Source organism: Xiphias gladius, chromosome 7 (assembly GCF_016859285.1).
Source record: "Xiphias gladius isolate SHS-SW01 ecotype Sanya breed wild chromosome 7, ASM1685928v1, whole genome shotgun sequence".
In the NCBI taxonomy this organism is placed as follows: Eukaryota; Metazoa; Chordata; class Actinopteri; order Istiophoriformes; family Xiphiidae; genus Xiphias; species Xiphias gladius.
Window position 1 is genome coordinate 16,479,184 of NC_053406.1, and position 15,295 is coordinate 16,494,478.

General features: G+C 38.2%; 1 protein-coding gene across 1 annotated transcript; it reads left to right on the forward strand.

Moving 5' to 3' along the window:
- The first annotated feature begins 8,604 nt into the window (after positions 1-8,604).
- Positions 8,605-15,295, forward strand: ap2s1 (adaptor related protein complex 2 subunit sigma 1). Its single transcript, XM_040130473.1, has 5 exons — positions 8,605-8,781; positions 9,982-10,131; positions 10,483-10,596; positions 12,836-12,895; positions 13,673-15,295. Exons 1-5 carry the CDS (start codon positions 8,779-8,781, stop codon positions 13,772-13,774), a joined length of 429 nt encoding a protein of 142 aa, XP_039986407.1. The 5' UTR covers positions 8,605-8,778; the 3' UTR covers positions 13,775-15,295.

Genomic DNA, 15,295 nt, shown 5'->3' on the forward strand with positions numbered 1-15,295 from the left:
TATACATACATTTATCTATTTATTATTAATGTATTAAATATACAAATCATGTCAAACCCTTTGTTTATCCGTCCACATAATATGGGACAGATTCCCACTTCCAGTCTCCTCATCAAAGGATGTATCCACATCTCTGACCTACATCCTGATGAGCAAAGCCTGCCATCCTCTAATCCCAGATACACGTTCTAGCCCAGGGATTCAAAACACGATCCGCAGCCCAGAGGCAGGCAGGCAGACAGACAGGGGCGAGGGGGTATGCTAGTAGCTAGCCTGCTGCCTGGGCAAATGGCACGGCTATTAGGGGAAGAAGAGGCTTCCTGGAGAGGTGTGACTGTACTGCAAAGGGCCCAATCAAGCAGAGAACATAAGTGCTGACAGCTGTTAATGCATTTACCTGAGAGCAAAGAGACTGTCTTACCAAGGAAAGTGTGTTTATGTGTGTGTGTGTGTGTGTGTTTACTTCCTCTTGGCATGGTCCTCCCAATAAGGTTGATTAAGATCAAAGGGAAAGGAACTCATCAAAAGCACTCAACCAGAGCACTGCCAGCAAATGCCGGGTTAGGAGTCAACTCGGGCCCTGTTCATCCCTGGCATTAACATGCTTCTTGGGTGATCCGATCACAAGTGGAAAGCTCCAAGTACAGGTGTGAATGCACCCAAGACGTAAGCACATATTGAAATCTGATCCCTCGGACGTGGGCTGGACTGCATATGGCCACATTCTTTTACCACACACTCGTTCATGCATCAATGCCATCATATTAAAGCAAAATAGCCTATAGAGATATATTACAAGTACTTGAAACATGTTGGGCAATTTGGTTTGCCTGCAACAAGCCAACGAATAGACCCAGTATGTATTGTTTGGATTTCTTCTTCTGCTACTGCTTCTTCTTTTGATTTCCCATAGACTAAGCATGGGAAGTGCATTGCTGACTACTGCCAGTTAAAAACAACAAGGCATTTGGCCTTTGCAAATGGAAACGATGTACGTGTTTAGAGTGGGGACGTGAGACCTGATCACAAGTTGTCACTAGAGACACTTGTGGAAACGCAAGCCCCTTTTATACAGCCTGTTCTGGGCGGGAATGTTGCACCTTTATTCTGCGTCGCCATTCTGTATAAAAGTTAAGAACAGAGAAAGGGGGGGCATTGTTGTTCTGGCATCAAGCCGGCAGCGGAGGTAGTCACAGAAACGAATCGACGTCTGTGCAGAAGGGAGAGCCAGCAAGGCAGGACAGACACCAACGCTGTTGTTACACAGCACGCCTCTGATTCCCGAACGCCGGCAATCTATCTAAAAATCACACACTGGGGCAGCATCATGCCAGCTTTGTGTAGTACAGTGTAAATAAGCAAAGCCAGCATGATGAGGTGTCTTCTTAATGGCGATATAGCGGGATCTCTGTTTAAAAGGCTGCTTTCTACTGCCAGCTGCCAAGAACTGACATACTTAAGAGCTGTCCACTTGTGATCGGTTCACCCAAGACGCATGTTAATGCCAGGTGTGAACGGGGCCTTATTTGCTTGAAAAAGCATATAAGCAAGCATGTATCCATTATCAAATGACAAAGTTCCTGTTTTGAAAATCTCCCTTCTTTCTAGCAGTCACACAACAGTACACAGACCAAAGCCCTCTTGCTATGCACCTCTGTGTTAAGGCCACATCACCAACCTACACAGACATTCACGCACTTATCTCACCCTCCGAAATCTTTCAAAGTCGATCTTAAATCAATATTCCAGAGGCAGGTGGAAAGATCTCTTCTGAAATAAAAGTACTGAAGTCAAGTGGAAGGACACTGACAAAAAGGGAGTGGCTGACAGGGCAATGACCACTTTGCAGTGGCAGCGAGATTAGGCTGTGACACACTGGTGACTAGTTCTAGCAGAACAGATTATTGGTTGAGTTACCTGTCACCATCGGTTCGCCCTAATCAGCCTATCTGTACCTTATCTCACCACATAAAGGGGTAGACATGCGGCCTCCACAGAGTCAGGGTAAATATCCCCATCTGAGAGATTTAATTGGTGGAGAAATCGCTGGGCATTTAATCTAGAAAGATTTGAGTAATTTGTGTGACAGGTACAATTAAATGAAAAGGGAAAGGAATAGTCTGTATGCACATTAGATAACTGTGTCACCAGGAAGCCCTGTACATGCAGCTTTTATGTTTGCAAAGTTTATTATGAGAGAAATTAATTACTCGTGAAAAAATTCATTATGTTTAAGAGTTTGTATTATGACCTAAATCCGATGAGGGCCAAGGGTTGTGGCTACTACAATGCTTAACATGCCAAATAAAGGCCCAGGCAGTTACAATAAAAGGTTTAAAACTTTAAAACAAACAAACAAACAAACATTTATATTTAATTCTTTCATTTAACCAGGAGATGATCAGCACATTCATGAACAAGCAAAACATGCAGACAAAGCATCAAACAGTTGCTTGACGGTCAGACAGTCCGACACAAACATCTTATTTTCCCTCTACCAATTCAAAGTCTTTATTGCTCCTTATATTCAAGGTATACTGGGGAGTCTCTCCAGACCTGACAAGGCCAATGCATTCCAGGTGTTGTTGTGCAAACAATTTTAATGTTTGGACAAGATCCATTTTTATGACCCCTTTTCTCCTCTGTAAACTTCCCATTTAAACAAGCACGGGCTAACCCTAACCTACATTAGAACACCCTTTTTTTGTTTTTTTTGAAACCCGCCCATGCATTGTCGTTAAAATAATCGTTATTATGACTATTAAGGGCTTCAAACCACACCAGCCCTCAAGCGGGGGACTGGGGTTGACTCCCAGTTTCTTGTTATTCGCCGCTTTTCTTATAAAGCCACGCTGCGATGTAGGGAGAAGTAAACGCCCTACAACATCTTGTCAACATTGTTTAGCTCTTCAAACTGTCCATTCACGTACATAATGTGGTGTAAAGGCAGAGTATTTCTACATACCATAGCATTCCTCCCTCTCCAGCTCTCGTCCACTCCTTTCTTTCTCTCTCTGCTCCTCTGCGACTCACAGCCAGTGAAAGACTTTTTTTTTTTTTTAAACAGACAAAAAAAAAACACTCCCTACAAGCACTCACATCGATTATTTTCCCTTTTTTTTTTTTTTTTAGTAAACGGGCTGTCTGTCCATTGCCCCCCGCGTTAAGTGCTCGTCTTCATCAGTCTGAAGTTTTCAGATGCACATCTCTCTCTCTCTCTCTCTCCCTTTCTCTTTCTCTCTCTCTCTCTGCCTGTCTGAGGAGAGAGGGGCGAAAAAACAACTAAATTCTCGTCAAGAAAAGCAAAAGGAAAAAAAAAAAAATGCTGTTCAAACTCCAGTCTTTTCACCACGGCTGGAAACGGGGAGAAGAGGGGGGGAGGCGTAGGAAAGCGCTGTTTCGGCGTGTTTTCCCTTCTTGGTTCACCACCACGTTGTTTTGACCAATTATTATTTCCTTTGTTGTGTCAAAAATAAAAGAGTCCGTATGGAAACGCGATCGCCATGCCCTGTCTTCATTTACCAAAGCGCGGTGTGTTTGTTTGGTTTTTTGGTTTTTTTTGGTTTTCTTTAGAGTACAACAGCTCGTCGGGAACCGTTGTGTTTTCCTTTCTAACGTTAAGCCCCTTACAGGCTAAATGTGTGACGGTGTGTATAAGTCTATTTTTTTTTTTTCAGCTTCCCAATAATGGCGGACCTTCTCCCGAATCCAGCATCTCCCCTCCTATTCACAGAGGACAGACAGAGAGAGAGAGAGAGAGAGAGAGAGAGAGAGAGAGAGAGTCTCGCCCAGCGGTTCATGGACACAATTACAACACACGCATGCTATTTATGATAACACTGTTCACCACTCCACATGCACATTTAGCCTAAACGGCGACTATTAGATTAAAAAAAAACAGAAAACAACCTATTATTAAATATATGATTCAAATTTATCAGCCGGTTGAGAAAAGAAAAACACTTTTTGTTGGTTTGGCATAAAAATTCATACCATCTTACAGACTTGTGGGACAAATTAATAAACTAAAAATAAAAGAAATATCTGTGATCCCGAATAACAGCAATAGTTACATAAAACATGTAAAATGTGAATTTGCTTAATTAGGCAACTGTACTTGAGGAAATCGTACTTCATCTACAATTTAAAGGTACTTGTATTATTAATATTTATTATAATATCATATTTTCACTTTATTTCAGAAGGAAATGGTATGCTTTTTATTGTTTTATCTTACTCATTCTTTTATGTTTTTTTATATTTTGACAGATTTCTTTCACCCCTGATGATAACATATGTAGCCTACACAATGTTTGATGGTTTTGTCATACATATGGCCTCTTTCATAAAAAAAAAAAAAATGCTGTTCAAACTCCAGTCTTTTCACCACGGCTGGAAACGGGGAGAAGAGGGGGGGAGGCGTAGGAAAGCGCTGTTTCGGCGTGTTTTCCCTTCTTGGTTCACCACCACGTTGTTTTGACCAATTATTATTTCCTTTGTTGTGTCAAAAATAAAAGAGTCCGTATGGAAACGCGATCGCCATGCCCTGTCTTCATTTACCAAAGCGCGGTGTGTTTGTTTGGTTTTTTGGTTTTTTTTGGTTTTCTTTAGAGTACAACAGCTCGTCGGGAACCGTTGTGTTTTCCTTTCTAACGTTAAGCCCCTTACAGGCTAAATGTGTGACGGTGTGTATAAGTCTATTTTTTTTTTTTTTTAGTAAACGGGCTGTCTGTCCATTGCCCCCCGCGTTAAGTGCTCGTCTTCATCAGTCTGAAGTTTTCAGATGCACATCTCTCGTCTCGTCCTCCTTTCTTTCTCTCTCTGCTCCTCTGCGACTCACAGCCAGTGAAAGACTTTTTTTTAAGACAAAAAAAATACCCCTACAAGCACTCACATCGATTATTTTCCTTTTTAAACAGACAAAAAAAACACTCCCCTAAACACTCACATCGATTATTTTCCCTTTTTTTTTTTTTTTTTTAGTAAACGGGCTGTCTGTCCATTGCCCCCCGCGTTAAGTGCTCGTCTTCATCAGTCTGAAGTTTTCAGATGCACATCTCTCTCTCTCTCTCTCTCTCTCTCTCCCTTTCTCTTTCTCTCTCTCTCTCTGCCTGTCTGAGGAGAGAGGGGCGAAAAAACAACTAAATTCTCGTCAAGAAAAGCAAAAGGAAAAAAAAAAAAATGCTGTTCAAACTCCAGTCTTTTCACCACGGCTGGAAACGGGGAGAAGAGGGGGGGAGGCGTAGGAAAGCGCTGTTTCGGCGTGTTTTCCCTTCTTGGTTCACCACCACGTTGTTTTGACCAATTATTATTTCCTTTGTTGTGTCAAAAATAAAAGAGTCCGTATGGAAACGCGATCGCCATGCCCTGTCTTCATTTACCAAAGCGCGGTGTGTTTGTTTGGTTTTTTGGTTTTTTTTGGTTTTCTTTAGAGTACAACAGCTCGTCGGGAACCGTTGTGTTTTCCTTTCTAACGTTAAGCCCCTTACAGGCTAAATGTGCAGCTTCCCAATAATGGCGGACCTTCTCCCGAATCCAGCATCTCCCCTCCTATTCACAGAGGACAGACAGAGAGAGAGAGAGAGAGAGAGAGAGAGAGAGAGAGAGTCTCGCCCAGCGGTTCATGGACACAATTACAACACACGCATGCTATTTATGATAACACTGTTCACCACTCCACATGCACATTTAGCCTAAACGGCGACTATTAGATTAAAAAAAAAACAAAAAAAAACCTATTATTAAATATATGATTCAAATTTATCAGCCGGTTGAGAAAAGAAAAACACTTTTTGTTGGTTTGGCATAAAAATTCATACCGTCTTACAGACTTGTGGGACAAATTAATAAACTAAAAATAAAAGAAATATCTGTGATCCCGAATAACAGCAATAGTTACATAAAACATGTAAAATGTGAATTTGCTTAATTAGGCAACTGTACTTGAGGAAATCGTACTTCATCTACAATTTAAAGGTACTTGTATTATTAATATTTATTATAATATCATATTTTCACTTTATTTCAGAAGGAAATGGTATGCTTTTTATTGTTTTATCTTACTCATTCTTTTATATTTTTTTATATTTTGACAGATTTCTTTCACCCCTGATGATAACATATGTAGCCTACACAATGTTTGATGGTTTTGTCATACATATGGCCTCTTTCATAAAAATTTCAAATACACAAAAGTACATTAAATACATGTTACCGCATGTAAAATTCATATAGATTTTTTCATGGCAAATAATGTTTGAGAAGGGTTTTTCAGTTCACCTTCCGCGAAGCTCCTGTTAAGTCATTTTTATTGGTCGTTTTTTGCCCTAATATGATCAACTGCAGATCTCATTTTACTTGCTTTTTATGTGCTACAACATCACTGATATCAAACTATTCTGGTCTGTTCTGTTGCAACACTGTTTCCGAGCTAAAGACAAAAAGGAATGTGCTCATGTCATCATGTTCATAATTAATTAACTTTATTTTGGTCCATTTGCCCTGTTGGCCCCATGTCTTACACACCACTTCCTTTCACAAGTGATCTCCATTTCCCTGTACAAACTCGAACATTAGTCAACGACTAACAGATTTTAATGTTCCATGGCTGTCATAGATTTGTTGTTCGTTCACCCAAGGACTACTTCCCAAAACCTTATCGAGCAGCACAGAGGGAAAATATCTAATACCTTTACTGAGAAAATCAATCATCTCAATGGTTAGTCCTAATTATACAGCATGTTTTGTGCGCTGAGTCATCGACTTGGTAAAGGAACTGCTGTGATGCTGAAGATTTCAGCCACTCAGTGATGAAAAATTTAAGATCCTAAAGTAGATTTTTTTTTTTTTTTTGGGTTTGTTTTTTCAGAAAAACAATCCAATTACTTCCACATACTTGGAGAAATGTCTGCAATGTTGTACAAGACAACTGCCTGTACTAACCACTCAAACAGATGTTCCCTGTCTTGCACTGGGGCCTTCTCCTGGATTCTCCTCTCTCTCTTTTTGTTAGTCCATCCATGAACTTCCTAGAACATGCAATTCCAATCTGGTAATCTAAACTCTGTGAGACATGAACTAAATACTTCATAAGGGTGTAAACCCCAATTTATTGATTTTGAAATGGAATTTGAAACTTTAGGGGAAATTTAAAACTGAAAAACTACACCCAAGAAACAACACAGACATTGTGTCAGAAGCATCCCTTTTAAGTTCCAGTCAAAGTAAAAACTGTTACAGTATTCAGCCTCCTGGGCTGTTGAATAACAAAACCAAAACACAAGAACTAACATTTGTAAGTCGAAGTTCTATTATTCCTACACGACTTATACGGTTATGATGAATAAAGTGCACTATGTTTGCTTTGACAGTTTGAAATGTGACCCTCTATTAAATACACAGCCAGGCAGGGTTCAAGGTGCACTGCCCTCCGTTTGAATAAGTCCACAAGCTTCTGTCCAATCACATTAGTCACTGTGTTCTCTGCAATATTTGCATGACCCCAATCACACAGGGCACGATTAGCAGGGGTCAAAGTTTCTGTTGAATGATCTGCCTCTGTTTTACATCCCTTTCTCCTTCTACTGTTTTCTTCCACATCGGACAGGTTCTATTATAAAACTCTGTTCATTTATGACACACACTGCTCATTTCAGCTATTTTCATTCTCATATAAAGATTACCACTGGGCTGGACACACCAGTGTGAAAACACAGCTGCAAGCATTATGTAGAAGAAAAACTCTACACTTATCATTTACTCACTGGCTGGTTTTCCCTTTTATTTTATTTCTTTTCCCTATCCTACCTCAACCCTCTCTGTATTTGCAGCTGAAATATTTCTGGGTCCCAAGGGCAAGCACATTCCTCCACTCACAGTTGTGCAATCCCTGACAATCACAGTTCCCCCATCCCCCTCTGACTCCGCAAACGCCCCGAACGCTCAGAGAGGCAAGCTGTCCAAGCTGTCTGGGCAATGTTCTGCGGTGACTTGGCTGCCCAACCAGACCAGTAAACAAACTCTGAGCCCTGACTCTGCAGAAAACAACCACAAATAATGTAACCTCAAGAGGTTGGAAGTATATATTGTTGCTTTTTCATTATGTAGTGTGTATGAAAATAATTCTGAGGTGTGTCACATGAAACACAATTTTTAAGAAGTGGTTAAAATACTATTTTTAAAAATTTTAAAACTTTTTTTTTTTTTTTTTTTTACATTTAATATGGTAAATATAAATTCTGTCGTTTGTTTCATGTAGGAAATGTTGATGATATTTGAGCTGGACAATCTTGTAGTATATTCAATTTATTTTAAATAAAACCTTTAGTTTCATTAAAAACGTGTGTGATTAGTCTGATTCATTCATGTTAAGTGGTACACTATTTTTTTTTTTTAATCTGCCATTGTTATCTATCTTCACAGTTTGTTTAAGTTCCTTTTTAGTAACTACACCTGGAAATGTTTCTTCTACAGAAAACATCAGTAACGTACCTTTTGCTTCTCACGTGATCCAAAGCGCGACGCAACAAGAGACGCGGCGGAGGGACGCTGGTTCTTGTAGTGCTATATTACGTTCAATGTGTTCTAAATGTGACAACAAAAACTACACCGACCATTATGCAGCGCGATTTAGCGTAGTTTCGCTCCTGCCGTTAGCTCTGGAAAGATAGCGGACGAGCGGTCGAAAAAAAATACCGATGTGTTTATCTAAAATCGTAGCATAATTGTTCAGGAACGTGCTGTTGTGGAGTTTCTAAGGTCCATATTTAGGAGACGAAAATGGTAAATATGTCTCAGATGAAAACTGCTCTATTTTCTTCTCATTACTAGCATGTTAGCGCTGGATTATCACTTCATTCAGTCAGTAGGAAACGTTAGCTAAAGCTAGTTAGTTAAGTTACCAAAGCAGAATAAGGCCACAGATTTGAAGTCACGATGTTGTTCCAGAGACTAACCACCACTTTGCTGAAACAGATCACACGTCATTTTTATCCTGTCAAATGTCTTGCACGATTATGCTGTCAAAATAAATGGGTGCGGTTCGGCTAACGCTAGCTTTCAAATTGGCTAAAGCTAACGCTAACCAGTATTTATGTACAGTAAAATAACTCTACAGTTTAATGAGAGGCTACGTAGACGTCCATCAGTTGTTTTGCTAGTAATGAATAACTTCTAACGTAAACTATATCATAGTGGTCAACAAAGTAATGTCAGATAGTCGTGTCTGATAAAGGGATTCTCTGAATGTCAAATCCAGAGGTGAAAGAAGTAGCTACTCAGAAAAAAATTACTAATACCACAGCTTCCCAAAACTCCATTACAAGTAAAACTACCGCATTCAATATCGTAAGTAAAATTATGCAAGTATGATTGGGAAAATGCTCTTAAATTATCAAAAGTAAAACTACTTAAAGCAGAAAATGGCCCTGATTGATATGCTATTAACTTATATCATTTGATTATTATAACTGATGCAAATGATATGTTTTTAACTGTTTTATATAAGTCTGGAACTAACGATTTTTTTCTTTATAATGGATCAATCTGTTGATTGTTTTCTTAATCTTGAAAACAATGAGAAATGCACATCACAAACCTCAACATGATTAGAAATAAATTCAAATGAAAACAATTCAAGGGAAAAGCAGCTAATCATCACTTGTGAGAAGCTGGTACCGTGAAGAGTTCGGTATTCCTGCTTGAAAAATGACTGAAACGATGATCAGAATAGTTGCCACGAAATTGTTTTCTGCTTCACTTGTATATACTGTTGGGTATTTTAAGTTATATAACACATACACATAATATTTTATAAGTTATTCATAATTTTTTTATATCAAATAAATGTAGTGGAGTAAAAAGTACAATATTTCACTCTGAAATGTAGTTGAGTAGAAGTATAAAGTGGCATGAAAAGAAAATGCTCAAAGTACAAGTACCACAAATTTGTATTTATTTTTTTTTTCTATCTTTATTGCATAGATCCGCTTCATTCTCATTCAGAACCGAGCTGGGAAGACACGACTGGCCAAATGGTATATGCAGTTTGATGACGATGAGAAACAGAAGTTGATTGAGGAAGTGCATGCTGTGGTAACTGTCAGGGATGCCAAACACACCAACTTTGTGGAGGTATGGGATCAGTCAGTCTCTTATATATGTATATATGGTTGTATTTTTTTATTTTTTTTCTGGCTGGTTCAGTGACATGCCCCAATTTCTTTGTTCATTTGAACCAGAAGTTTTTCTAGATACTATCAAGGACCACAATATAATAAATGAAACTATACTGTCGTTAAAAATCTCTGTCGTGGCTACTTCTGCTTATCAGCTTAAAAGGCATTTTGTTCCACAGTTATTGTAGATATACCTAGTGTGTTTTATCTTAAAGCTAGGAAGCTTAAGCCCAAGTAAAGCGGCTGTTGTCTTCATAATAGAGAGAGACAAAATTGATGAGAGACTTTCTCTGTGTCGTTCTCACAGTTCAGAAACTTCAAGATCATTTACCGGCGTTATGCTGGTCTGTACTTCTGTATTTGTGTGGACGTGACTGATAACAACTTGGCATACCTCGAGGGAATCCACAATTTTGTAGAGGTAACTGACACACACAACACATGATACTGTGTATAGATTTAGTAACTGAACTGTGATGATTTAGTTCTCATGGTCTGATTGTTTTCAGGAATGTTTTCCTTAAAAATTTTCTGTCCTCTACTTTCTTGCAGCTCCTTATTATAAAACTTGCATTCTTGTGAGAAGTATGGAGTGCGGTCTAATTAGAAATGATCATTTTTTTATTCAGTACTCAAGTGTACTAGCGTTCCGCCTTAAATTAAGAGACATAAAATGCGTTTTCCACACTAACTGTATGATTTCGTGATGGTATTTAAATCACTATGATAATTATCATGTTAGGTTTTGTCTGCAACAGAATAAGGTTTATCAGATTGTTTCAAGGACAACAAATGAATGACAGTTTAACCTATCAGTTTGACAGTCCACTTGAGCACAAATTCCAAAACGCACTTAAAAAAATGTCCATAGAATCATTTTCATTTTACATTCTTCTGTTCAGGGTGTGCCATTATTGACTTTGATCAGTGTTCGATTATGCTAGGTCAAGTGATGCTGGAAATAAGTCCTCGAGCAATAAAACAACAAATTGATCACTAATTACAAACTGAGTCTCACTGCACATTACACAAACACTGAAATGATGAACAAAAGGCTGCTCAAGATTACAGATGGTGCTATTAGTAATGATCTAATATTTTCAGATTTGGGAACTAATACTTTTATAACTGCAAGCATTTTGGTCAGATAAAAACTTTGTAGTTTCCTCATAATATCTGCAAGGTACTGTATGACCTGCTTCAGCACAGATGCTAAAAAAAAGTGCTACTTCAGCAAAAATGGCAAAGTAAACGCATATCAGTGTTTTCTTCTACGCAAAATTTCAGATGTTGCTTGATATTACTACTAATAATTTAATATTTTTTACAATTAGGAACTATTGCATCACAAATACTGCTTTCCAAAACTCTTATTTATCGGTGTATGGGACTAAACAAAGAATAGTCCTAGTGTATTTCATTGCTAAAGCATAATCATTTCAGTTCATAGACTAAATGTTTTCTTCAAACAGTAGCTGACTTGAAGGATAAGCTGATGATATTCTACGTTTTTCATATCGTCAACAAATCCCATGAAAAAGACCAGAATCAGCAATTAATTGATCCTATTCAGACAATACTTATCCCATAAATTTGTTACATGACAACAAGTATGGAGACACAGAAATGTTTGAAATATTGTATTCCTGAAATGCAGCATCTACATTTTATATATATTCACTTTGTCAGGCAGTTACTGAACAAATTTTTCTATCTTTGGAGAACCAGGGTATATGTAGTGTCATTGCTTAAAGTGATGGATATATCTTTTGAAATAGAACAATTTTATTTGCTAATTAATTTATTTGGTTTAATCAGTAACACAACCAGCATAACTATCTATGTTTATTCTAAATCTTTGTGATTATGTGGAGGCATTAGGCAGCTCAAGTGCGTCTTGTTTATCACTTAGTCTTAGTTCATATTCCATTTTATAAATCAAATAGTACCAACTTTAACTGTGATCTGGAAGTACGATCTACTGTTTGTATAGGGCTAAGACAAACAGTAAACCATTTTCTATTCAGAGCCCTCAGGAGTGAAGGTCATTTGATGTAATGTTTGACAATAAAGGAATGCATGTACGTGCATTCTGAAATACACAGCAGTGTTCATTTGTACTTTCTAAGCTTGTTTGTTGCATATGGCCACATGCTCAAGGAGAAATAATCAATTTAAAATCAATACGGTAGATGTTTTTTTTTAATAATCATTTTTCTTTAGTTACTGCACCCATGCTCATGTTAAGATAAAGCAAGCAGAACTTCCCATCAGCTCCCAACAGGACTTCACAGTGCTTATTTCAACATTCACTGATGCTAACTCTTAACAAGGGGTCAATAATTCTGCCACTGTGAATGACACTATTTCACTGCTTCAAAATGATCTCTAGTGGAAACAAGATAGACGAAAACCACATAAATTTTAATTTGGCATTTTCAGATGGATGTGCTCGTAGTGGATATCAGCTTATTACATGGCTGTTAAGTGGCTTCTGCTGCTAATACAGCGTCTGCATATATCTGCGCTAATGCATCACATTAAGACATACAATTACCATTTATCTTAGTGTTTTCTCAGACTATTTGGTTATCTCCTGGCTGCTATCTAATTGAAATGAAGGTTTGAATTTATTACTGTTCCTCTCTTTTTTCTATTAGGTGCTGAATGAGTATTTTCACAACGTGTGTGAATTGGACCTTGTATTCAACTTCTACAAGGTAGGGACAAGGAGAGATTATTTTTGCCATTTTCAAATGACTTTATAAACACCTTGATCAAACAGAGAGAGCAGAGGAGGACACGAGGCAGATGAGAATATGTTTCTATCATGGAAACCAATGTTGCTAGAGCAGTCATTCAGTGAGATCCTTTTAAATTGTCTTATATATTTTTCAAAGAAAGAAATCCTAAGCAACAAAAACATGTAAACTCCCTCCGCCCAACTGCTGCCAGTGTTCTTGCTAATTATGCTAATTAGTTAAGGTGTCTGAGCATCCGGCCACATGCTTAACTTCAACGAAGCACAAAGCCGTTTGATGCAGTGTTACAACCAGAAGGTGACCAATATGAGAAACCAGCATATTTGGACAATGTGAGGGTTTTTCAGTTGGAACATAGCCTCCCACTTCTCTCCGTTGTGTTGTAAGGTTTGTGACTGATTCACCCAGTCATATTTATAACATCTGGGCTAATGTTAGCGACTCAGTGTGTTTAGTCATCCATCGGTTATTTTCACATTTTGATGACAGAGGTGGAGTTGAGCAATGATGACCACAGGCTACATGATGACTTACCATTGTATAAGACAACTTTTCTCCCAACCCTTTCATGTGTATATATCACTTTGGTTTCAGTTAGTTTCAACAATGGCCCATGTGGTTTGTGATCTTTGTATTCTATTTTAGTCCTAAATTGCCAAAATCCTCTCATTTCCTTTGATCACAGTGTCGGGCCATGTCTGCCCTCTAATGCACTTCCTCTCTCTGCACTTCAAGGTGTACACGGTGGTGGATGAGATGTTCCTTGCAGGAGAGATCAGGGAGACCAGTCAGACCAAGGTCCTCAAGCAGCTCCTCATGCTCCAGTCGCTTGAGTAGAAAGCAGACAACCATCCTTCCTACCTGCCCACTAACCTGCTGCCCTGGCATCTAAATCAACCTACTCCTTGTTCCTGTCACTCTGGAAAAGGACCCCTTATCATTTTCCTGACTCTACAGAGCCAACACTTACAGAACTTCAGGAGGGGGGTGTTTAGAAATAGAAATACACAATATTGTTTACATATGGATATATAATTTAGAAGTTCAATTAATCTCTTTGTCATAGCATCTATATGTTGCAATATTCTGTACCTGTTGTACTGCTAATGAAGTGTAGTATAAAGGCTATAGAGGCTGTACATTTCAAGATGGTGACATTTCATATACCGCCTGAGTTACAGTCAGCTTTATATTGTGTTCTTTTTCCTAAAGCCAGAGGCTGCAGAAATTAGTTATTTCATGTAGTTAGTCATTGCATTTATCTCAGTGGAGTGTGGAAACACTGATGTAGATCCAGCAGTGTGACACTTCTCCTCTCCTCCCTTCATTAACCTCAACATTCATTTAATGGCACTACTGTAACTAACAAGCACCATGTATAAACAGAGACTGCCATCATGATCCAATGTACATTGAGAACTTACAACAGCCTTACAGCCATCTCTATAAGCCCATGTAAGGAACGACCCTGCAAGTGTTGTGGCATTAGAGTCATCATGGCTAATTATCTGGATCAAAGTACAAGCAAACTACAACTAGAAAGCCCTTTAGGGCAATTGACCCAGCGTGGCAAGTTCATAATTGAATGGAGTGTACTTAGGATGAGTACCATTTTATGGCAACCTGTGCTATGCCAGATACGCTCATGGCTGATGATGATAAACAGTGTAGACTTTGTTAGTTCAGATGGCTTCATTAATCATTTCATTGCATTTAAAAAAAAAAAAAAAAATTATATGGTGCTTTTTAGTCACACTTAAAACACAAATGCACTCAGACGGAACAAGACCTGGACATGGAAAGTATATTTTACATAAAGCAGTACTGTGAAGTTTGCTTCGTATGGTGTGTACATACAGTGTATCTTGCATATGTTGAATATTGTGAAATTAAGACATTCATTCCAGAAAAAGTGGATCTTGCTCACTACTTGGTCTGAGCAGTATTGCTTATATGTTTAAGATCCCTAAATTCCTTTAGCACTGCATAAAATAAATTGGTTTTTAAATTCTCTTAACAAGCCTCATGAGCTTTGACAAAGAAAAAAAAAAAATCCACTTTTATTAATTTTCCTTTGCTGGACTTAAATGTTTATACAAGTACTTGTCATGCTCTGATTTAACCATATCCAGTCACAAAGGTGGTTTAAAATGTTACTGTTGTTGAACGTTCGTGTTTTTATTTTTTTTAAAATGATTATTAGACAATAGTGAAATATGTACTGCTTCCCTTCTGGTCCACCTATAGGAGTTTGTAGGTGGAAGATGTGTGTTTGTATGTATCACTGTCTCCAGTTCAACTGCCCAAATCAATATGTCCCATTATATGTAAATAATAAAACAAACAGATGAAGTGATA

Excerpts from the sequence above, each read along its gene's own strand:
- ap2s1 (XM_040130473.1), top strand. Across the intron at positions 10,597-12,835 it reads GAATCCACAATTTTGTAGAG|GTGCTGAATGAGTATTTTCA; the intron begins GTAACTGACACA and ends TTTTTCTATTAG. Across the intron at positions 12,896-13,672 it reads TTGTATTCAACTTCTACAAG|GTGTACACGGTGGTGGATGA; the intron begins GTAGGGACAAGG and ends CTGCACTTCAAG.